The sequence below is a fragment of the Sapajus apella genome, unplaced genomic scaffold (genome assembly GCF_009761245.1).
Source record: "Sapajus apella isolate SASKATOON/1434 unplaced genomic scaffold, GSC_monkey_1.0 scaffold17, whole genome shotgun sequence".
NCBI lineage: Eukaryota > Metazoa > Chordata > Mammalia > Primates > Cebidae > Sapajus > Sapajus apella.
The window spans coordinates 14,628,267-14,653,666 of NW_022436957.1; the positions used below are offsets into that span (position 1 = coordinate 14,628,267).

Below are 25,400 nucleotides of genomic sequence, written 5' to 3' on the forward strand. Positions count from 1 at the left end.
CACACTGCAGTACGTGTACTAAAAAGAATGCACTCATTTGCAGGGAATCTAGGCTGAGGACACTTACAGGGAACAGCCCCAGCAGGCTCCCTGGACTGATCCGCAGAGTGAGGGAAGACAGTTCCTGTCCAAAGTCTGGCCCTTAACCCTGGAACAAAATCAGTCCTGAGAGAGCTCGGATGATGTGGGCTGTCAGTTCATGATGGGATGAGGGGCCATCAACATCCCGGAGCTCAGGGCTAAGGGTCCAGGCTGGTGGGACTTGGTGAGCCCACCTGGAGCAAGTGGCCACCTCAAGTGGCCCAGTGAACCAGATGGGCTAATATAAATGCAAAAACCTGAATACTTCCGGCAATAGCACATTCTACTCATGGAAAGTCAACTCTTTCCTTTGATTTTCTACTTGGTTTAACTGTTTCAATGATCTAACACATAATAGTTCCTTTTAGATGAAAATATCGCCCAAAGTGATACATGGTGGTACCTCTTTTGCTTTAAGGACCAAGTATCAGACTCCTGGAAAAGTAAAGAAGTCCACTATACCACTGCTTTCAGAAGCCTAGTGAGAGCATCCACTGTGGATACTTCCATTATCCAGAAATGTACCACCCATTAGGAGGCAGCATGGGGTGACAGCAAGGCCCTGAACCTGGGTTCTGGCCCCAGAGCGGAGCCCAGTGCTATGTGAGCTCTGACAGGTTCCACAGCCTAGCTGAGCTAAGGCAGACACTTTAAAAGGCCCTGCCAGTTCTATGGCCATGTGCGTGTGGGCCTGATTTAACCACAGAACACCTAAACCCAAGTCGCTGTATGCCAGGCCTCTGCTGGTTTACGACCTCCTCCAGGCCCTGGTGATTTGGGGGAAGACACAGCCCTCTGAAGGTCTTTTCATCCCACAAACACGATAATCAAGCTTTGAGGCACCAGGAGCATCCGAGGGACAGCCTAGAACCAAGAACTCTTCTCTTTTAACCATGAGATATTGACAGAGAAATCTTCCTGCCAAGATAATAGGTCCATCCTGACCCAATTTAGAAAACTTGAAAGAATAAAACTATGTTTGGGTATTTTCTTGAAACTGGACTGTTTTTCTCTCCCAGATGTAGAATAGCTTCTGATTATTCAAACTTTAGCTTGCAAACTGCTTGAATCAAAGGAAGAGATTCTGAATATCCCTGTACCTCTGGCTTCTTCGTCTGTGGAAGTATGTAAAAACATGGTGCACAACAGAGGTTTATGTTCTTTAGAGAGCCTGTGTCAGGGTTGCGGGAGGGACAGGTAGCCTTTGAAGGTCTTCAACTGCTGCCTCCACATGATACCCATGGTCAAGCACGTTCCACATATTTTTCCAAAGCCATGTTTCCTTGGGATAGACAGGAACACTACCTAGGGTTTTTTTTTTTTTTTTCCCAAAGCCACAATTCCTTGAGATAGACAGGTAAACTACCTAGGGTTTTCTGCCTTTTTTTTTTTTTTTTTTTTGAGATGGAGTCTTGCTCTGTAGCCCAGGCTGAAGTGCAGTGGCATGATCTCAGCTCACTGTGACCTCTACCTCCTGGGATCAAGTGATTCTCTTGTCTCAGCCTCCTCAGTAGCTGGGACTACAGGCATGTTCCACCATGCCTGGTTAATTAATTTTTTTAAGTGGAGATGGGAGATGGGGTTTCACCATGTTGGCCAGGCTGGCCTCAAACTGCTGACCTCAAGTAATCCACCCGCCTTAGCCTCCCAAAGTGCTGGGATTACAGGCATGAGCCACTATGCCCAGCCTACCTAGGGCTTTTGAAATCACATTTGGAGAAAAGGTGTTCATTAAATCAAAAAGAGGGATAAAGAATACCAACAGACCAAGCAATGAGTCACTTAGTTCTAGATAAGCGGTGCAAAGGGCCCCCTGCCACCGGGTTACCTTGTTAGGCGGGACAGCGTAGAGTTCTGGCACCAGGCGGATCCCATTCTTGCCTCTGATGAGTATTCCCTCTAGGGCCTCTCGGTACTCTTGGACCTGGAAAACAGCCCCATCATCCATGGAAGGAAGGAGGTCTGGTCATGAATGCTCTAACAGCGGTGCAACAGAGACAAAAACTCTCATGGCAACAGATTAGAGTTAGGATACAGGGCACAAATACCCTCAGCTCCAGGAGTGCAGGAGGCACACTTACAGTGTTAGGAGGAGCTAAACACGATCAGCTGTTCCTCCCAGGAGTGTGTCTAAGCTCACCTGTCACGCTTCCAGAAAAGGGACAGAGCACCCATCATGCAGTAGCTGTTTCTTCCTCAAAATTCCTCCAGTAGTCACATCTACACCATGTATCAGATGTCTTTCCTATGCTGTCTTTAACTCATCATGTAATTATTTCACTCCTAACCCATCATATATTTAAAATTTTGTCTTAGCGACCAGATCATAAACTTCTTGTGGGGGAAGCAGTATCTTAAGCAGTGTATCCCATTTCTACCTCTTGGGAAGTTTTCCACTTAAGAGGCATTCATTACTATTCAGCCATAACAAAAGAATAACATTCTGTCATTTGCAGTAACATGGATAGAACTTGAGGTCACTGTTAATTTCACTTAACATTGTGTTAATTTCACTTATTTCACTAAGCCAGGCACAGAAAGATGCCGCATGTTCTCCCTCATGTGTGGGAGCTAAAAAAGTTGACCCCATATTAAAAATGTCATTGCGCAGCAAGTGGGAGAGACAGCACACGTGTAGTAGGATAGGTTACATGAGGCTTAAACAAGATGCTAAGCATAGTCATTTTCCTCCCCTGAGTGTTCTTTCCCCCAATCATTGCTAAGCCTGTTCACAATGGAAATTCTAAGTCAATTCTTTTGAGATCTTTCAATTCTGGGATAAAATGACAGATAATCTAAGATTGTCACTGAAGCCTAAGAGAAAGCATCAACAGTGGGAAAATATTAACATTTACAGCTAACTGCTGGTTCTGAAGCCCCCAGCATTCCTGAGCAGAACTTTCAAGAGCTAAAATGGATCTCTGATTGATCATCCCCACTTCCACCAAACGTGATCAAAACCAGTTGAAAAAAATGGCAAAGCATCTATGATGTCGGTCATTCATGTAAGTTGCACAAGGACAGGTTGGTTCTGCTCAACGAAGTAGGCTCAGGGCTCAGCACAGAGCATGGTACCAAGCAGAAACTAAAGAGATAGGTCTTGAACAAATGAGTGTTGCTTATGTTTACTGTGCATGTACAATGCACTAGGCACAGGGATTATACCCGTGAGCTGGAGAGAGATGGCCTCTACCAGGGTCCTTTGACAGGTAAGTGGGAGATACAACATAGTGTGACCCATGCTGTTACAGTTGTTATGGGGCACAGGGGCACCTGCCCCAGCTTTAAAGGTCAGAGAAGGCTTTCCAAAAGAAGACACACTCACATTGAACCAAGGGAAGGGGGAGGGACAACAGGGGAAGAAAAGAATGTCCTAGGCCTTTCAGAAGACAGGAGGGCACATGGCCTGTTTAAAGGACTGGATCACAGAACTCAAGAAAAGAAAGAAGCACTAAAAAATGAGGCTAAAGGGGTGAAAACAGGGATCAGATCATATGGAACCCCACAAAATGCATGAATTGCTTGTACTTCATCCCAAAAGGAACCAGAAAGCCATTCATAGCTTTCAAGTAAGGCAGTATCATAACCTAATTTGCCTTCTAATAAGATCACTCTGCCACGGGTGAGAAGAATGGAAACAGCAGGGAGCCAGGCCAGAGGTTGAGATTCAAGTTAGGAGGCTGTTACACAAAGTAAGATGTTATAGAAGAGCTCCCCAAGCTAGGACTAAAGACAGCAAAACCACTGGCTGATCTGGAAAGAACAACGGCAACAACAAAACCTGTCTATGATGGACCGTTCTTGCCAGACCCCAGGGAACCACGCCTCCTAGGACTCATGCCCTTGTCTAGTCCCCTCCCACTTGAATATGCGATGGCCCTTGAACCAACAGAATGTGATGAAAGTGACATTTTGTCACTTCCGGGCCTAACACTTAAGGAAGCTTAGCAGCTTCTGCTTTTGTGTTCTGGGGAGAAAACAACCAACATGTAAAACTAATGGCCCAGGGACTACAATTTTGTGAGAAGCCCAAGCTAGCCACGTGGAGGAGAACCATGGCCTCAGCCAACAGCACAGCTGAGCTCCCAGTGTCGGCTGCTAGCCAGCATCAACTGGCCATGTGAGTGAGGCTATCTTGGATATGGATTCTCTACTTCACATGGAACCATCCCAGCTGACAGCAGGTAAAGTAGAGACAATCTGTCCCTGCTGGGCTCTGCCCAAATCGCAGAATCATGAGCAAATAAATAAAATACTGTTGTTTTAATTCACTCAGTTATGGGAAAGTTTGCTAAGTGGGAACAGATAAACCAAACAGTGACCTAAATTCTTGTATTACCCTATGTTCTAATAATAATCGTACAACAGTGGAATGAAAATAATTATCAACATAACACCCAGCATTGTCTCACCTGAACAGCATCACTATTGAAGACTCCATCTATTATAAAATATGTCCAGAACACAGGCCACTCACATTCAATGTTTTCAAAGAGCTTGAGTTCAGCAGGGTCATAATGCAGTCGATTAGGGTCCTAGAATCAAATAAGTCAAACTTTTTAAAGGTGAAATCAGAGTACATACGTAACACCCTGTGCCTCACAACGTTTCCCATGCTTGTCTGATTTTTACAGCTTTGAGGCTGGCATGAGTAGAATTTTACTATAATGAGGAGATGCTGTTTTTGGCAGTTTTCCATGGTAACATTTCAGAAAGTAAGTGAGAAACATACACAAGACTCCTTGGTAGTTTACTATACTAAAGCTTCCTATATCTCTAACAGAGAAATAGCAATATGTCTACCACCAAGTTTGGCAGATGATCTGATTTATATCATTATATTAGTCACTGTGGCAAAGAAACCCAAGGAGGGGACCACAGTTGGTCTTTAAGAAAAATGTGTGAGCCACAGAATTGGTTGTCCTTGTCTACAAGCTGGTTTTATTTATTTTTAAAATTTTAAAGAAATTTATATTTTTTTGAGACAGGGTCTCACTCTGTCACCCAGGCTCAAGTGCAATGGTGTGATCTCTGCTCAATGCAGCCCTGACTTCCTGGGCTCAAGTGATCCTCCCACCTCAGCCTCCCAAATTGCTGGGACCTGCCATCACGCCTGGCTAATTTTGTTTATTTTTTTTTGTAGAGACAAGGTCTCACTATGTTGCCCAGACTGGTCTCAAACTTCTGGGCTCAAGTGATCCTCCCTCCTCAGCCTCCCCAAGTGTTGGGATTACAGGCCACTGCACCTGACCTACAAGCTGGTTTTAAACGACCAGCACACTGTCCCTACTGAAGACACTATTCTATTGCCTGGCTCCAGGCTTACTGACTCCAAAATTAACACTTCCCTTTCCAGTATTCCAACATATAATCAATAGAGGGAGAACAACACAGTGGCAACTTAGAGATGAAACAGTTAAGGAAGCATAAGAAACAATTTTAAATACAACCTCTCTTGGAGTTTTATAACCATCTCGAAGGAAGCGACAGCATCCATAACGCCCCTAATAAGAGAAAGTACATTTGATGAGCTCAGAGGAATTTCATTGCCTTTTTAATTCAAGTCAGCCCTGCACCCACTTTCCCATGAATCTTTTAGTAATGAGTTTTATACCTAGTGTTCTTTGCTGTCAGTATAGTTATTAACATATTTAAGTAATAAGCAAAATCAATTCCGGTTTCATCAGTACTTGGAAGGGAATATCAAAACTTTCCATTGGAATATCAGGGCTGCAAGAGTAATTACCAAGAATTCAGTGAATGACCATGCCTTCATTCTGATTTATTGTATTACATGGAGACCTAAAAGGACCCTCACTATTTAGAAAAGCCACCAAGGCAGATACTTGGATTGGTTTGTTCCTACTTGCAAGATTGGAAAGCTAAAAGGACATTCCCCAGACTCCCGGAAGTTAGGCTCCGGCTGCAGAGGAGGCTCTGCAGGTCAGATGCACCCCCACAAGGGTTAGCAGAAGGTGGGAGGGGGTTCCTGCACTTAGGACTGTTGCTGCTGGTTTTGGGCTGCAGGCTCCAGGGTTCTGCCCCAGCTTCCTGGATGTTAAAAAAGGAGGGCAGGGGCAGCACTCTATTAATTTGACCCCCTAATCCATAGATCGCAGCTTTGGGTGTCCATTCTCCGGTCTGCAGGTGTGTGGAGGCTGCTACAGCAGATGCGGCTCTTGCGACGGTCATGGAGGCAACCACGCCCCCAGCCCTAGCGGCTAGCACTGCACTTTCCTGGGAGTCATCCCAGGAGGCTCAGCCTAGAACCTCCTCTTCTTGTAAACACCTCATTCCCTGCATTCATTCCCTTCCTACTTCAACTACCTAAAGGAGTTCCCCTTTTCCCCCTGAACCCTGAGACAGCTGCTTTCTTATTTTTATTTATTTTTGAGAGTCTTACTCTGATGCCCAGGCTGGAGTGTAGTGGCACAATCTTGGCTCACTGCAACCTCCACCTCCCGGGTTCAAGCAATTCTCCTGCCTCAGCCTCCCAGGTAGCTGGGATTACAGGTATATGACACCACGCCTGGCTAATTTTTGTATTTTTAGTAGAGACGGGGTTATACCATGTTAGCCATGCTGGTCTTGAACTCCTGACTTCAGGTGATCCACCTGCCTCGGCCTCCCAAAGTGCTAGGATTATGGGTGTGAGCCACCGTGCCCGGCCAACAGCTGCTTTCTTTTGGGAATGTGATTGGAGACATAGGGACTCCAAGGGACAAAAACATTTTTCATGGAACCTAAGTAGGACAATCAACATGCAGATTTCAGCTTAGGGAAACTTATATTCTTTGATAATTTACTGACAGTTTTAACTGGCTGGAGTATTTAATAATATTCTCAGTTTAGTGTATCATGGTTACTGCATTTCACCTCAAAACAGGGATTTTTTTTCAACCTGAAAGTAACTTTGGGATTGCCAAGTCCACTGAAATGGTGTGTAAAGTTTGAGGATATTGGGACACATGCAGTTTTTTTTTTTTTTTTTTTTTTTTTTTCTGGCAGTGACTCTATATACTGTTTGTGACCTCTAAAGGGTTAAGTAGCTCTGCCTTAGAAGTATGGTACTGGTATAAATTGTGGTTCACAGGTACCTCCTGGGTGCAAGTTCTGCTACTCAAGGAGAGAACCAAATCACTAAATCACTTGGAGACTTTGTTTTCTTGCCTGTAGACTCAGCTCTGAACGCTTTATGAATCAGTTTAGATAAATCGAGCCATTAACCTCATGGGGAACTAAGGCATGGGTGAGCTACTCCATGCCATCATGTCAAAGTGCACATCACACAGGACAGAAGGGCGCCAGTGATTAATGCTTACCTGGAGCTTAGAAATAATTTCATTTTTGGTCACATTCACAAGGTTTACATCTTCTACTGCAAAGGCCGGAAAGGAAATAATGGAAAGAAGTCCAGCATCAATCTCTTTAGATGTTGATGCTCTTGGCAGCATGGAGAACAGAATTGACTGAATGAAAAACAAAGAGGTGGTTTAACCTGGAGATGCAGTAATAGGCGCAATATCTAGGGACCATGAGTTTAGCCCCAAGGGAACATTCAAACATGGTTGCTGATTTTGAGTACAGCTTTGTCTTACCAACATGGCCCCTGCTAGCCAACCCTGTATACCCAGAGCAATGATTCCTTTTCCTCAGGGATTGGTGAGAGCATGGTACTGCCTGGAGCCCATACTGAGAACTGCTTGTCTCCCTTCTTTTTTTTTTTTTGAGACAGAGTCTTGCTCTGTCGCTAGGCTGGAGTACAGTGGCGCAATCTTGGCTCATGGCAACCTCCACCTCCCAGGTTCAAGTGATTCCCCTGCCTTAGCCTCCCGAGTAGCTGGGACTACAGGCACATGCCACCATGCCTTGCTAATTTTTTGTATTTTAGTAGAGACAGGGTTTCACTATGTTGGCGGAGATGGTCTCGATCTTCTGACCTCATGGTCCACCTACCTTGGCCTCCCAAAGTGCTGGGATTACAGGCGTGAGCCACCGTGCCCCGCCTATCTCCCTTCTTTCCATGCCCTAGGGAAGGAACTATAGGGCCACCTGTGTCAGTAGGCTAAGGTGTCTAGTTATGAAGACAGAGACCAGAAAAGAACACATACAGGGGGCCAGCGTGGAGAAATGTCTGGCTTCTGTGGAATGTGACCAATTGGACTGGGTGACCCAGAAACCACTTAAAAGAGGAGACAAATCCAGAAGATCTCATGAACACTCAGACAAAATGGTAACCCACAGAATTAGTTTAGTCCTAGAATCTTTCTAGGGTTACTTAGAGGCACTATAATATGGCCTCAATGATAAGATGGCAAGATTAGGGACTGGAAACTTGGACAGCAGTTGAAATTATCAGGAAAAGTTTGGGAAAGAAGGAGTTAACACTGAGATCTAACATGTACAGACATGAGGCTAGACCCCTGCAAACATAAGCTCATTGAATCTTTCATATGAAGAAGGACTTAGGGTACCATGTCCAATTCACACCTGAGGACCCTGAGACTTTGAGATAGAGACTCATGTCTAATGCATGCAGCTAGTAAGTGACAGAACTAGGATTCTAACTCAGGCCCAGCTGGCTGCAAAGCTCACGCATTTCCACTGGATTGCACATCTATTAAGATGCACGCCACATCCAGGCACAGTGGCTCATGCCTGCAGCCCCAGAGCTTTGGGAGGCTGAGGTGGGAAGATCGCTTGAGGCCAGGAGTTGGAGACCAGCCTGGGCAATAGAGCGAGCTTTTGTCTTTACAAAAAAATTTTTAAAAAATTAGCTGAGTGTGGGTGGCACATGCCTGTAGTCCTAGCTACTTGGGAAACTGAGGCGGGAGGACTGCTTGAGCCCAGGAGCTTGAGGTTACAGGGAGCTATGATTGTACCACTGCACTCCAGCCTAGGCAATAGAGTAAGACCTCCTCTTAAAAAAATAAAAAAATACACCATCTTGGTTCCATTAGATTACACCCCAAGAAATATCAGGACTACTTAAAGGGGAAAAATTGAGTGAGCTGGAAGGTAGAGTCAAGATGAGTGGAACCCTTCAGCTTCAGAATAAAGCTTTATTTTCTATAGCCAACCGAGCCTGGAGCCCTGTTCTGTAACTCACTCTTCCCTAGAGTTTCTCTGCCTGGAAACACAAACTTTTACCAAAAGCTCTCCATTCAAAATTCTTTATGTATCTGACCCACTTTAGCCCTGGCAACATACTTGGCACACAGTGGGCCCTCACTGAATAAGAGTTTGCTGAGGGTCCAGCAGTTGATGACTTGCACTCTGCTCAATACAATCCCCCAATCTGTATTAGATCACTCCTTTCTCTCATCTGTATTTCACAGAGGTTCTACTCATTTCCCATCTCTCCTGTCTCATTTCTTCCCCACTACCTATTCCACCCATCCCCAACCCCACACCCCCAAGTGAACTAGTGCTTGCTCATCATTCACTTTGGGAGCACTGTGAAATAAGCCTGAAAGAAAACCACCTTTGTGCTCAAAACACAAAAAACAAACTTTGCCTCTAGCAAAACAAGGCTGCTTGGTTCCATCTACACAGCATCACGGTGTCTTACATTTGCATAGTACTTTCTGGCTTACAAAGTGCTTAGACTAAGTTGACTGATTCTTTTTTTCATTTTTTAAATTTTTATTTATTTATATATTTTTTTGAGACAGAGTTTCGCTCTTGTTACCCAGGCTGGAGTGCAATGGCGCGATCTCGGCTCACCGCAACCTCCGCCTCCTGGGTTCAGGCAATTCTCCTGCCTCAACCTCCTGAGTGGCTGGGATTACAGGCATGCGCCACCATGCCCAGCTAAGTTGACTGATTGTTACAACTACCTTGTGAGGCCAGAGGAGAGGGTCCCAAGTTGCCCATTTTATAGGTCAGGAAACTTAAGCTCAAAGAAGCAAAGTATCACCAAGCTAGAAAGGTGGGGAATCTGCACTGGATCCCAGGCCTTCCACACCAGAACTTTCCTTCCCTACTCTCCGGAATGCAAGAGGCTATTACCTGGCAGTGCTCAACCTCATCCGGCAGGACATGAATCACTGACTTACGTCCTCCATGGGCTCCAAAAAGGTCCAGTTCATCAATTGCCTCAAGAGCTGCCTGCAAACACAGGTATAAATTACTTTTTCTTTCTAATAAACATATACTCCAATATCTGGTGCTCCTTTTTCATTAAGCAACCTAGTATACATGTTTTCCCAAAGGTAATGAAACACATTTTAAAAATCCAGCTAGAATCCTATAGTCATGTTCTAGTCTTTTTTTTTTTTTTTTTTTTTGTAGAGACAGGGTCTCGCCATTTTGCTGGGGCTGGTCTTGAACTCCTGGGCTCAGGTTATCCTTCCACCTCGGCCTCCCAAAGTGCTGGGATTACAGGCATGAGCCACTGTGCCCTACCCTATTCTTATTTTCACTGGATCAGAGCTCTCCTGTACATTGCTGCTCATTACAGAAAGAAGAAAGAGAAAACAGAAAAACATTTTCCAAAGTGAAGTTAGTGTTCTACCAAAAAATGAATTAACAAGTTCATAACACTGTGTGGGTGTGTGCACTAAATTCATGAGTCTTTTCTCTCACATGTTTTAACAGTTATCTTCAAACTTCTGGCACTCCAGAAAGTTAATTCTTTTAGTAATAAGTATATTTTCAGTCTGTTTACCTCAACAGAGCATGTTTGTTGTTGCTTTAAAAATTATAGCCCTGGAGGCTCTACCCTGTCCAAAAAATATGCTTCATCCTGGAGGAGGGAAGGAAGGAGGCACCCTATAAGTCTATGGCAAGAGAAGCAAACTGGTAACGCACAGAATAAATCTGCCCTATAGGTGTGTTTTTTTTGGCTTGAAGAGTATTTTATATGAGTTTGAATCAGAATACCTTTAGGGAAAGCTTCCCAGTGTCCCCAATACCTCCCCCACTCCCATCTTTCTGTCTGGCTAGTTTCACTCTGCATCCATTACTTGCCTGACCTTGTAGACTTTTGAACTTGTGAGCCCAACCTACAAAGTGGTGATATTCTTCAGTCCTCTCTGTGACCCAGAAAAGAAGACCGGACATTATACATGCAGCTTATTTAGCAACAGCAAGAGCTTAGACCCGTGGGTGATGGCAGCGGCTAACCAGGATGGGGCACTCTTACTTTCTGCCATGTGCAGATTTCAGCACTGGAAATCTACCCTCTTTACCTAGAATTTCAGGTGGCTGGGGTACCTGTGCCACTTGAATTTCACATACTTGCTGTCGACTTTTGAAAACATATGCTAATCAGATTAAATCCAAACTCCTGATGAAGGAAACAGAATCAAAGCAGTAAAAACGTGCAGAAGGAAGAACAAGCAGGGCAACTGTTACCTTGGCCATTCCTACGGAGCTTGCGTTCAACTCCGGGATGCCCTGATTAGTCTTATCTCCACGCTCCCACATTCCATAATCCTGGGGGAGAAAAAGGTAGGAATCAGAGGGGAGGGAGAGGCATATGAGAAGTGCTATGTGAAAAATGCTTCCTTTATGTTCCCGCAGGCACACTAAAACACAAGTCGATCTTCTTGGAGGCTCTGGAGACTCATACTGTGTTCTTCCTCAATTTCAGTTCCTGAGACCACTGTGCAGAATTTTAGAAGAAAATACTTAAATGGGAAAAAAGTGCACGCCACAACACTCTCAAATTTCTTATTTCTAGAAGGTATTCATTTGTAAGAAACTCTGGATATATGGAGAACAAAATATTTTATCTTCTTAAAATCAAATAAAATGCTGCTTCTCTGTTTAGTCAATGCCTTTGAACTTATATTAAGTTGTAAGATAGAATACAGAAACTTTAGCACATGGCTCATAACTAGTCGAAGCCAACAAAAGCATTTAAAATAATTTAGTACCTACTTTTAGCATTACCTCTTGGGGGAAAAAATGCTCAGCAAGTAACTGGAGCCAAAGTCACAACTGAGACACAGAACACGAACCTACGTGGTATTTACAAACCGATTACCAGGGATTGACTCAGAATGTTGGCACACAGAGGACTTGGTATGTGTGTACGTAACCTATCATTCATATTTTCATTTAAAAACCCACATATGGGATGCTGTTTTGAAACAATGTTATGTACACTACTGAAAGCTGACCACCTAACATAAACAGGACTGATGCCAACAATTCAGTCTTTATTTTTTTTTTTTATCTCCAAAAAAGAATTTTTTTTTTTTTTTTTTTTTTTTTTTTGAGAAAGAGTCTCCCTCTGTCACCTAGGCTGGAGTGCAGTGGCGCAATCTTGGCTCACTGCAACCACCATCTCCCAGGTTCAAGCGATTCTCCTGTCTCAGCCTCCCAAGTAGCTGGGACTACAGGCGCACACCACCATGCCTGGCTAATTTTTGTATTTTTAGTAGAGATGGAGTTTCACCATATTGGTCAGACTGGTCTCAAACTCTTGGCCTCAGGTGATCCACCTGCCTCGGCTTCCCAAAGTGCTGGGATTATAGGCATGAGCCACTGTGCCCGGCCAGAACATTTTCAAAACGTGGAGGCTGAGACTCAGGCATCCTAGAGCAACTTCCCCACCGAGTGTGCCTGGTGACTGAAACTGACTTCTTTCCTTGAGTACTCCTCTCATCTGCACCTTCCTGAGGCCCATCCCACCTTTCTTCCAACCCTGGTGCTGGGTGATTCATCCTCAAAAACTGCATCGATCGCTGCTTCCATCTGCTTCAGGGTCTAAAATGACAAATGGTGAATTTCCTAGTGGATCATATTCACATCTCTCTCTCTGGATGGCCATATGCCCCATGATCTGGCCTTCTTGGACACACCCACAAGCTGGGTTTATTTTCTACTCTTTTCCAAGTCAGCTTTCCCCCTAAGTCTACTCCTTTATTCTGTACCCTTTTCTTCAAGCACCCCCTAGCCCACCCAGCCACACTCAGAGCCTGTTCCTGCCTCTGGGACTGCACAAGCTATTCCTGCACCCAAACTCCCTTTCTCCTCCCTTCTGCTGATCTAAGCTCTGCTCAGCTTCCAAGGTCCAACTCAATGCCCACCCTTTCCACAGACTTCTCAAGTTCCTTCAGACCAGGGTTTGTCAATTTCAGCAGTACTGCATTTCAAGCCAGGTAATCTGCATAGTGGGGGACTAGCCTGTGCATTCTAGGATGTCTAGCAGCAGTCCTAGTCTCAGCCCACTAGACGCCAGTAACATCTACTGCCCAGATGTGACAACCAAAATGTCTCCAGACGTCGCCACATGTCCCCTGGGAGGACAAGATTGCCTCTGGTTGGGAATCACTGCTTTAGACTGGGGGCCAGCGAACTCCAGCCTTTAGACCAAATTTAGTTTGCCACCTATTTTTGCAAAGTCTATCTGGGGCACAGCCATGCTCATTTGTTTATGTGCTGTCTAAGACTGCTTTTATGCTAGAAAGGCAGAGCCAAGTACCTAGGAAACAGACCCTAGATCCTGTAGAGCCGAAAATATTTACTCTCTGGCCCTTTACAGAAAACCTTTGCTGACCTTCTTTTAGATCACAGTGGCTTTTTTTTTTTTGAGTTGGAGTCTTGCACTATCACCCGCCCAGGCTGGGGTGCAATGACACGATCTCGGCTCACTGCAACCTCCACCTTCCAGGTTCAAGCGATTCTCCTGCCTCAGCCTCCCAAGTAGCTGGAATTACAGAGGCCCACCACCATGCCTGGCTAAGTTTTGTATTTTTAATAGAGACAGGGTTTCACTATGTTGGCCAGGCTGGTCTCAAACTCCTGACCTCGTGATCTGCCTGCCTTGGCCTCCCAAAGTTCTGGAATTACAGGCGTGAGCCACCACGCCTGGCCTCACAGTAATCCTAGCACTTTGGGAGGCCGAGGCGGGTGGATCACGAGGTCAAAAGATCGAGACCATCCTGGTCAACATGGTGAAACCCCGTCTCTACTAAAAATACAAAAAATTAGCTGGGCATGGTGGCGTGTGCCTGTAATCCCAGCTACTCAGGAGGCTGAGGCAGGAGAATTGCCTGAACCCAGGAGGCGGAGGTTGCGGTGAGCCGAGATCGCGCCATTGCACTCCAGCCTGGGTAACAAGAGCGAAACTCCGTCCCAAAAAAAAAAAAAACAAAAAAAAAAAAAACAACAACAACAAAACAACCTTTTACCCTTATCCTCCTTCCCCGACAGCTTTGCACACTGGGGTTGTTGTGTAAAGGTCCCTCAGCCTTTGCCTTCCAAACCAGACAGAAGCTGGGAGGAAAGGGGGTTTATATACATTTATACCCAGCAAGTCTGGCCCAAGTTGGGGCTCCGCCTGGCTTGAGCCCCTTTACCTGTGGCCCAATTGGGGTGATACTCATGGCACCCCAGTGCCCACCAAGGTGCTAATGTTACTACCTCTTCAGCCCCAACTCAGGCCAGCACAAATGCATCCCGCAGGACATTTTAGGATCTTATTTCAAACAAGCATAATGGGAACTACCATTTAATCCAGCAATCCCACTCCTGGGTATCTACCCAGAGGAAAAGAAGTCATTATGTGAAAAAGACACTTGCACATGCATGTTCACAGCAGCCTAATTCACAACTGCAAAAACGTGGAACCAACCCAAACGCCCATCAGCCAATGAGTAGATAAAGAAACTGTTAGGTATATGATGGAATACTACTCAGCCATTGGAAGGAATGAAATAATAGCATTTGCAGCAACCGGGATGAGACTGGAGAATGTTATTCTAAGTGAAGTAAGTCAGGAATGGAAAACCAAACATCGTATGTTCTGCCTGATATGTCGGAGCTAAGCTATGAGGATGCAAAGGCATAGGAATGACACAATGGACTTTGGGGACTAGGGGAAAGGGTGGGAAAGGGGAGAGAAATAAAAGACTACAAATAGGGTGTGGTATATACTGCCCAGGTGATGGGTGCACCAAAATCTCACAAATCACCACTAAAGGACTTGAATGTAACCAACACCACCTGTTCCCCAATTACCTATGGAAATAAAAAAATTAAAAAAAATAAAAAATAAAACAAGCATAATGGGCCAGGAGCTGGCTCAGGCCTATAATCCCAGTACTTTGGGAGACCAAGGCAGGAGGATTACCTGAGGTCAGGCGTTTGAGACCAGCCTGGCCAACATGGCAAACCCCATTTCTACTAAAAATATAAAACTTAGCCAGCAGTGGTGGCGGGCACCTGTAATCCCAGCTAATTGGGAGGCTGAGGCAGGAGAATTGCTTGAACCTGGGAGGCGGAGGCTGCAGCGAGCTGAGATCACACCACTGTACACCAGCCAGGGTGACAGAGCAAGGCTCTGGCTCAAAATAAATAAATAGAAATAAAACAAGCATAATGGATTCAGACAGAGCACAGAGTACATTTCAAAATCATGAAACCCCCAACCCTATTCCAGGACAAAAATACGCACTTTGTGTGTGGAGGTGACACAATCTCATAGCTTTAGTCTCGCTAACCTTTTGGTCAGCTGCAAACAGTCTGGCCCTCAAAAAAACTGTATGATTTTTATTCTTTTTTTTTGAGACAGAGTCTCACTCTGTCGCTCAGGCTGGAGTGCAGTGGCATGATATCGGCTCACTGCAACCTTGGCCTCCCACTTCTGCTTCAAGTGATTCTCAGCTTCCTGCCTCTGCCTCAAGTGATTCTCCTGCCTCAGCCTCCCGAATTGCTGGGATTACAGGCTCACGTCAGCATACCTGGCTATTTTTAGTATTTTTAGTAGAGACAGAGTTTCACCACGCTGGCCAGGCTGGTCTCAAACTTCTGACGCCATGATCGGCCCGCTTTGGCCTTCCAAAGTGCTGGGATTACAGGCATAAGCCACCGCACCTGGCATGATATTTACTCTTTTTGATGACTGGCACATCGGAAAAGGCTACCAGGGTTGATACTTACAGCGACTTTATATGCAGCTTCTATGTAAAAGACAAGGTTCTGTATGAAGGCCACCTCGTCGAGGGTGAAAATGATACGTAAGCCTAGCAAAGAAAAACAATGAGGTTATGAAGTCATGTCGCAGAAAGCTGCCCATCACAAATTACAAATATCACACTAGGAAATAAACCCTTTCAACTTCATTTTCATTTTTCTTCCAAAGGCATCTCTGAAGTAAGTCATAACTATTAATGTCTAATCTCAGAAAAGGGAAGGAGGGAAGAAGGGAGGGAAGGAGGCAGGGAGGGAAGGAGGAAGGGAGGGAGGGAGGAAGGGAAGGAAGGAAGGGAGAAAGGGAGGAAGGAGGGAGGGAGGGCTCCACTTTCCTGTGTGTGCCTGAGTAGAAAGGGCTGAGAGAGGTTTGGGACCTCTGGTACAGGTTGGATTGGTGCAGAGAAGGGTCCAACAAAGCAAGGATTTTAGCCCAGAAGAACCTGAGACACTGATCTATCTCTGAGTGAGCCAAAGAGAAGGGCAAATACTTTTCCCAGTGGGAGACAGGGAAAGCAGAGTCGCCAGCTCCAGGAGCTGGCCTTTAATCCTGCGCAAAAATACAGTCAGCTACAACAAATACAGGTATTTTTAAAGTATGAATTCTGGAAGCTGCTATGGATATAATAGGAAACAGACACTTACATCAATGAGGGAAGCTTAACTAATAAGCCAGATTAGAAGTTGAATCAGAACTAAGTTTAGCTAGAAACTGAAAACAATTTGGCAATATATATGAGTTGCCTTTGAGTGATATCTAACTCTCAGAAGGAAGTAAATGAAGATGGGGTCAAGGTTGGTATTGCAACATTAGTTACAATAGCAAAATAAAAGGGGCCAGGCGCGGTGGCTTACGCCTGTAATCCCAGCACTTTAGGAGGCCGAGGCAGGCGGATCACGAGGTCAAGAGATCGAGACCATCCTGGCCAACATGGTGAAACCCTCTCTCTACTTAAAAAATACAAAAATTAGCTAGGTGTGGTGGCAGACACCCATTGTCCCAGCTACTTGAGAGGCTGAGGCAGGAGCATTGCTTGAACCCAGGAGGTGGAGGTTGCAGTGGGCCAAGCTCACGCCACGGCACTCCAGCCTGGCGCCTGGCGACAGAGTGAGACTCTGTCTTAATAAATAAATAAATAAATAAATAAAAGAAAGGGGCTGGGCATGATAGCTTACGCCTGTAATCCCAGCACTCTGGGAGGCCGAGGCGGGCGGATCACCTGAGGCTGGGAGTTTGAGGCCAGCCTGACCAACATGGAAAAACCTCGTCTCTACTAAAACTACACACATATAGTGGCACATGCCTATAATCCCAGCTACTTAGAGGCTGAGGCGGGAGAATTGCTTAAACCCAGGAGGTGGAGGTTGCGGTGAGCTGAGATCATGCAATTGCACTCCAGCCTGGGCAACAAGAGTGAAACTGTCTCAAGAGAAAATAAAAACAAAAATAAATAAATTAAAGAAGGAATCAAGGAATAGTTAACTATGGTATATTCATTGATAAACTCACTAAAATAATGTTTATGAAGAAGCTTGTTATATCATGGAAGAAATGCTTGTTATAATGCTATGTAATAAAAAGACTATGCTTATGTATACAATGTGACCTTAAACATGTAAAAAAAAATGCACAGAAAAAAAGACTTGGAGGAGGTGCAGCAAAATGAAAGTTGGCAGTGGAATCTTTTTCTTTATATTCTGTTACATTTTCAAAGTTGTCTACAGTGAGCTCATATTAACTTTCATAGCCAAAAAGTAATTGCATAAATGTGTGATTTATTCTCACAGCCATAAACAATACTGCTTACTGATTTTTGGTATTTTGAGAGTGTCACATTTGCAGTCTGCAATGAATGGGAGGCCTCAGGCACATCAGTTGACTGGACAGGTAGGTGATAAGAACTCCAAGACACAGGCACTCAGTGCCCTAAATTGGGCAGCATCTGTGGCACATGCCATTGTGGGAGAGAGGGATCTCCTGGTGTGAGACCCTAGTCGGGGAGACAGAGGCCTGGCGTCCAGGCTGCCACAGAGGCCAGCGGCGCCAGCTTCAAGAGGAACAAGGCACGCTGCCTGCAAACTGTGAGCCTACTCACAGCACAGGCGCCACAGGCTGCTCAGCTCACCCTGGGCACACTGCCAAGTGGTGGATATGGTGTTGTTCAGATATAATTTGGAAAAGTGAGGGTGTGTCTAAAAGAGGGTGACCAGGGTAGTGAGCAGGAGAGCTGACAGGGCAGGGCTTCTGATCCTCTAAGAGCAGGTGGGGGATGGTCTCCAGACAGCTAAGTGTCAAAGTTAGACCTGACCTATGTGGCTCTAGGAACTAGGAGAGAGTGACAGTAAGGAGGCTGTGTGCCCAACAGAGGGAAGCTGAGACAGCCAGCTCCACGGCCTTCACCCTGCTGGGGCCCAGGCAGAGGTTGACTGTCCTCTCTGCAGGTTACAGACAGGGTCCTTGCATTCCCTGCCCTATCACAGAGGAGAATGCACAGAATATGGAGAAGCATGCTTTTCTTTTTTTTGAGACAGAGTCTCACTCTGTCGCCAGGCACCAGGCTTGAGTGCAGTGGTGCTATCTCGGCTCACTGCAACCTCTGCCTCCCGTTCAAGCAATTCTCCTGCCTCAGCCTCTCAAGTAGCTGGGACTACAGGCTCATGCCACCACACCCAGCTAACTTTTTTTGTATTTTTAGTAGAGACAAGGTTTCACCATGTTGGCCAGGACGGTCTCAATCTCTTGACCTCGTGATCCGCCCGCCTTGGACTCCCAAAGTACTGGGATTACAGGCAGCATGCTTTTCTTTTGTGTAAACTGCTGATTTAAAATACTGATTGCTATGGTCTGAATGGGTCCCCTCCAAAACTGAGGTGCGGCCAATGTGATGATATTAAGAGGTGGACCATTAAGAGATCAGGCCCTGAGGACTCTTCCCATCATGTGTGGGATGAAGGGATTTTCTTTCTTTTTTTTCAGAGTTTCGCGTTTCGTTTTTGCTGCCCAGGCTGGAGTGCAACGGCACGATCTTGGCTCACGGCAACCTCTGCCTCCCAGGTTCAAATGATTCTCCTGCCTCAGCCTCCTGAATAGCTGGGATTACAGGCATGCGCCACCACAACTGACTAATTTTTGTATTTTTAATAGAGATGGGGCTTCTCTATGTTGGTCAGGCTGGTCTTGAACTCCCGACCTCAGGTGATCCACCTGCCTCAGCTTCCCAAAGTGCTGGGATTACAGGCATGAGCCACTGTGCCCAGCTATAGGCTCTTTCAAAACAGGCTTCATGGAGCCTTTGGCTCTCTTGCCTTTCTGGCTTCCCCCAGGTGAGGGCACAGCGATCCTCCTCTTTGGAGGATGGAGCCTCTACCAGACAACTGAGCCTGGTGGTGCCTTGGTCATGGACTTCCCAGCCTCCAGAGCTGTGAGAAAACACATTTTGGTTCTGTAGAACTGGCCTTGTCTGAGGTATTTTATTAAAGCAGTGAAGCAGCACAAACGGCCTAAGACCCTGACCGCTGCCTGCCCTCCTCCCACCCCTTTTCTGGATTGCCACTCCCTATACAATGGGCTCCAGCGACCCCGGCTCACCTGAGGCAGTCATCTGGGCCAGGAACAGGAGGAAGAGAGAGGTGGCATCCACCTGGAGGTGGCCCCACTGGTCATCGCCCACCACTGTGCCACAGGTGGCAGTGTTGTACTTGGCATGCAGGCTGTCCTTGGTGCTCTGAGTGTGTTTGAACTTCTCCACTTTGGCCACCTAAGGGAAAGGCAAGCCCACTCTGCAGTTACCGGGGTTCATGGCTGGCAGAGGTCATGGCCAAGGCCAGCCACCTGGATCTAGAGCTCATATCTACCGCTTCTGGGAGGGAAGTCAGCTGCTAGGGGGCACCGCACAGAGGGGCTGTGCTGGTGATTCTTCTCGCCCACTCGCCTGAAATGTACCAGCCTGGGGAGAATCTCATCTGCAGGAGTGATGGGTCATGCCAAAGGGTGTCCTTGTCTACGTATCCCCAGCTGTGACACATGGTAGATACTCAAGGAGAGATGGAGGGAAGGTAAAAGAGAGAAAAAGAGGGGAGAAAAGGGACCTGTTTAAATTTCAACTTCTTGTTTCTTAATGTTGAAAGGTAAAGAGCTACTATGTTTTTGCTCATGCTGACTAAGGGTGGGGACTGTGTCATCTTCATCTTTGAATTTGTGGAGATCCTAGCATAATGTTCCATATACGGTACATGCTCAATGAACTGTTTTATTTACCTCTCACTGAAAATACCACTAAACAATAATATCAAGTTTTCAAAACTCAAGCATTTCATCTCAATGAAAATATACCTTTTATAAACATGATGGAATAAACAATACTGTATGGCTTTCTAGAAGCGCCTTTAAAAAAAAGTTATCTTCCCCATTTTAAAAAAAAGCATGTTCTCCTTTTACTCATGTAACTCTTCAAAAGAGATTCTCAGAAACTGTCCTTTGAGACTGTGGTTCAACAGCAAAGTTACTGAAAATAATTTTAGAAAGAGAAAGTAGCTGGGCATGGTAGCTCATGCCTGTAATCCCAGCATTTTGGGAGGCCAGGAGGCGGGCGAATCACTTGCATCCAGGTGTTTAAGACCAGCCTGGGCAACATAGTGAGGTGTTGTAACTACAAAAAATAAAAAATAAAAATTAGCCAGGTGTGGTGGTACACACCTGTAGTCCCAGCTACTTAGGAGGCTGAGGTGGAAGAACCACTTGAGCTTAGGAGTTTGAGGTTGCAGTGAGCTGTGATCACACCACTGTACTCAGCCTGGGTGACAGTGTGAGACCCTGTCTCAAAAAAAAAAAAAAAAAAAAAAAAAAAGAGAGAAAGTAAGCTAAATATTTTCAATTTCTCTTCCTCTTGAGAAGAAAAGTAAAAGACATCTTAAGCATGTTAACTGTCACGATTACAATGACATGGAATGCCCATTTGGCAAGCATGTGTGTGCGTTCTGCCTACCTGTCTCATCATGCACTGGAGAAGACCTCGCATCAGCTTCACCACATTCTGTGGAGATAAAGCAGAATCAGGAACAAGGCCCAGGGCCCTTGCTGCAGGAAAACCACCTCCTGACCACCGTGGCCGGCAAGCCAGGGCTGCCCAGCAATTCCCCTGGAAAGGCCAATCCTGAACCTATGTGAGTATTCTGATGGTTCATGTTCTCCCCACTCCATCACAAAGAAAGAAAAATCTGGACAAAGTGACTTACCTCACATAAAGGGGCCAGATCACATATTACCTGCCAGCTCTGAAATTCAGTGACTCCTCGCTGATACCTTAGCAACACAATTTTTGTAAGGCTAATACTCTGGTGCTTTATGTCACATTTTTTGGTAATGTTTTTTTGTTACACTGAGTCCACCACGCCTGCCCAAAAGTACTGTTTGCCCAAATGGCCATTTGTGAAACCATCACTGAATTACTGAGTAAAGCTCTAACAAAATGCAAGTGACAGCCAAGGTTTCTGAATAATCTGATTTACTGTAACCAATTACAAGTCTTATTCTCGTTATAAATAACAATAATAATGCTATGTTAATGAATGAGACACCATGCCAGATGATCCACTGACTGTGAGACCATCAAAGAAAAATCCCAAGAGCTCTCATGCCAAGAGAATGATTTTTATATTTCAGTGCTCCCTACTTCAATGCTACCCCTCAAAACACTTTTTGATAGGTGTCTTGGTTCTAGATTTTGGGCAACAATAAAAGGACTTCATTGCTGCAGGAAAACCACCTTCTCGTGGTGAATAATATAGGCTCCCAAACTGGATACACCAATTTGGTTCAAAATTAAAGGCTGACCATAAATTAATAAGATTGCTTTCCTGGAATGGCTCAAATTAGAAAGGTATTTTTAAGGGAAGTTTCAAAAATATTTTATGCAGCAGCAATGTTTGGATAAATATCCTTTCAATGTGACTACTCTGAAGAATACATGCTTTGGAATGTGAAGCTGTGGTGAGGTGACTTGTAAAAACATATCAGTTTATGATGACACCTCATGTATAAATATGCATAAAATGGATAAAGCACATATGGGAGAAATGTAACTAATTACGCAAATTGACACTTTGGGGTTAGAAATGTGGATTCGGCCAAGCACAGTGGCTCATGCCTGTAATTCCAGCATTTTGGGAGGCCGAGGTGGGCCAATCACCGGAGGCCAGGAGTTTGAGACCAGCCTGGCTAATGTGGTAAAACCCTGTCTCTACTAAAAATACAAAATAAGCTGGGCATGGTGGCAGGTGCCTGTAATCCCAGCTACTCGGGACGCTGAAGCAGGAGAATCACTTGAAACCGGGAGGTAGAGGTTGCAGTGAGCCACCGCTGCACTCTAGCCTGGAGAACAGAGTGAGACTTTGTCTCAAAAAAAAAAAAAAGAAGTGTGGACACCTTCATTTTCTATTTGCTGTGATTCTGGATGCTGTCATTGTTTTACAGGGGAATGTCCAATCTCAAACAGAAAGACAAATGTGAGGATGAGACCATCTAAGTGCCTCCCCAAAATATTCTAAAGCGGAAATGGAGGAGAGGCCTGCACCCAAACAGTTCTGCGCACACAGCTACTTCTCTGTAGGTTTTCCAGTTGAAGGACAAGGTGGCTGAGCAGCTGAGATACAGCCGTCAGTCACCATTACCTGCTCCAGCTCGTAGGCCTTAGCCTTGTCCTCATCGCGGTCTGCATTCTTGCGGTAGGCCATGCCCAGGCCCCACACGGCCAGGATACTGTAGATGTTATCCCGCACCCAGGCATCCTTCTGCTCATGGCTGGCTGACAGCAGCCCCGTGACGGGATTCTATTAGAGAAGAGACACAAAATGGCTCAGTGCCACCCTTCATGCAGTCCCTGGGTAACAGATGCTTGCCCTAACAGGGGAGATGAAGACCAGGACCTGGAGCAGAGAGACCAAAGTTCCAGTCCTTGATCTGCCACTAACAGTGTGATCTTGGGTGAGACATCACATTCCTTCTTGGCACCTCAGTTTCCTTACTTGTATCACGAGGATACGTGACTAGAAAATCTCTAAGGGCTGGGCGCGGTGGCTCACGGCTGTAATCCCAGCACTTTGGGAGGCCGAGGCGGGCAGATCACAAGGTCAGGAGTTCGAGACCAGGTTGGCCAGCATGGTGAAACCCCGTCTCTACTAAAAATACAAAAATTAGCCAGATGTGGTGGCACACACCTGTAATCCCAGCTACTCGGGAGGCTGAGGCAGGGGAATTGCTTGAACCTGGGAGGCAGAGGTTGCAGTGAACAGAGATCACACTACTGCACTCCAGCCTGGGTAAGACTCCATCTCAAAACAAAACAAAACAAAACAAAACAAAACAAAACAAAGAACATATCTAAGGAAGATTCCAGCTCTTCTGCTTTCAGACAAGACCACACTGTTGTAAGTGGTAAAACAGAAGAAACATCAAACAAAAAGCCTGCGAGGCTTTCACAAAGTGGCATATTGCAGACTTTAGGTCTTCTTCAGCCTTCATGTGTCCATATCAATAGGTAAAGCACTGACCCTGAGAGCAAGAAGCCTGGAGGCAGGACCCCACTCCACTCTCTAGCTCTGTGTGCCAGGGAAGCGACGTTCCCTCTCTGGGGAATCCAGACCTTCATGTGCCTAAAGAGAAGGTACCAAGCAAGAGGACATCTGGAAGTCCTATTTAGCTATGATATCATGGGCATTTAAAAGGGCAACTGAGTCACTAAAAAGCCAGACCTTGCCACACAAAATTACACACAAATGTTCACAGCAGCATTGTTCATAAAAGCCATAAAGTGGAAATAAGCCAAATACACATTAACTGATACATGGATAAATGAAATGTGATCTATACAAACAATGAAATATTATTTGGCAGAAAAAGGAAGTACTGATGCATGCTACCACAGGGATGGACCTTGAAGACATCATGCTAAGTGAAAGAAGCCAGATGCCAAAGGCCACATATTGTGTGACTCCATGTGTATGAAATGTCCAGAAAAGGCAAGGCTATAGAGATAGAGAGTAGATTAGTGGTGGACTGTGCTGGGAGTAGAGGTAGAATCTGGGAGTCAGTGGCTGCTAGTGGTTTTTGTTTTTTTAGGTGATGAAAATGCTCAAAAATGGATTGTGGTGACGAATGCGCAAATCTGTGAATATGCCAAAAACCATTCAGCTGTACAGCTTAAATAGGTGAATTGTATGGTAAGTAAATAAAGCTATTAACTTTTTAAAAGGCAGTCCCAATAAACTCTGCCTAGAAATCAGATAAAAGAGTCATATAATGATAACCCTTCTGTTGACATTTCCTGAAAATTTGTACTTACCTAATAAAATGTATCATAATAATCAGAACCTTGTAGGCTTAAAAATTACATTACTCAAAAGGGTACCATATTATTTACAAGAGAGCTCATGAAAACACTCCACTGGGTACTTTCATAATGATACTGCCGATATTAGGTAAAAAACACTGGCATGGTTTCACATGTTCCCACCTAAGAAATTAAATATTTGATTTTCTCCCCTAACAAATCTACGCCCTCTACCAAAACATCTAAAACTCAACTGATATTACCCGCAGGGGCAACAGCATTCAATGTATTGACATGGTTCTATAGCTAACAACTATGAATTACTGATTTAAAGTAAACCAGAACTGAAGTCTAGGAATGGCTGAGTGCAAGTACAAATCTTATTCCAGTAGTAGACTAATGGTGCTCTTTTTAAAAAGTACTATTCACCAATAACATATAACATAAGCATCTTGGCCTGGTGCGGTGGCTCACGCCTATAATCCCAGCAGTCTGGGAGACTGAGGCGGGTGGATCACTTGAGGACAGGAGTTTGAGACCAAATTAGCTGGGCGTGGTGGCATATGCCTGTAATCCCAGCTACTCAGGAGGCTGAGACATGAGAATCACTTGAACCCAGGAGGCAGAGGTTGCAGTGAGCCAAGATTGTACCACTGCACTCCAGCCTGGGTGACAAAGAATGTGACTCTGTCTCAAAAACAACAACAACATAAGCATCTTTATCTGTTCTGAGGCTTGCTAGGTAAGCCAGGGACAGGGAAACAGGAGACCCAGAGTAAGAAACTCAACCCATTTATGGTGTGCCTGCCAACCATGTGCCTATTGAAACAAACAACCTTCCGGTGACACAGCAGTGATCGCTCACATAGTGCCAAGTGTGGTTTGGATTATGAAATATCCCTGTCCTGTTAACTGAAAGTCATCTCTCTTATTCTTTAGACTGCGCTTAACTGTTGGAGTAGATTAGTTTATCCTCACCCAAAGGTATGTTGTCTGTCCCCCTCATTCAACTACAGAGAAGCAGTCTGAGTGTTTCAGGGGATCTCCACACTCAGAAGCAGACATACA

The 25,400-nt window shown here is 45.2% G+C and overlaps 1 protein-coding gene across 11 annotated transcripts in view; it reads right to left on the reverse strand.

The window, feature by feature from the left end:
* Window positions 1-25,400, reverse strand: part of PHKA2 (phosphorylase kinase regulatory subunit alpha 2) — a 102,544-nt gene that overhangs the window by 43,187 nt on the left and 33,957 nt on the right. For 10 of the 11 annotated variants that reach the window (XR_004271131.1, XR_004271130.1, XM_032286029.1 and 7 more), the window contains exons 2-11: window positions 22,675-22,833; window positions 20,991-21,038; window positions 19,595-19,763; window positions 15,976-16,058; window positions 11,440-11,520; window positions 10,093-10,191; window positions 7,404-7,550; window positions 5,532-5,585; window positions 4,494-4,616; window positions 1,910-2,005 (exon numbers count right to left, since the gene is read on the reverse strand). Coding sequence is in view for 9 of the 11 variants with exons in the window: in XM_032286029.1 (XP_032141920.1) it covers window positions 1,910-2,005; window positions 4,494-4,616; window positions 5,532-5,585; window positions 7,404-7,550; window positions 10,093-10,191; window positions 11,440-11,520; window positions 15,976-16,058; window positions 19,595-19,763; window positions 20,991-21,038; window positions 22,675-22,833 (1,059 nt within the window). In the remaining 2 variants the exon portion in view is untranslated. The remainder of the gene's footprint in view (window positions 1-1,909; window positions 2,006-4,493; window positions 4,617-5,531; window positions 5,586-7,403; window positions 7,551-10,092; window positions 10,192-11,439; window positions 11,521-15,975; window positions 16,059-19,594; window positions 19,764-20,990; window positions 21,039-22,674; window positions 22,834-25,400) is intronic. The other variant, XM_032286033.1, reaches the window with a different exon arrangement.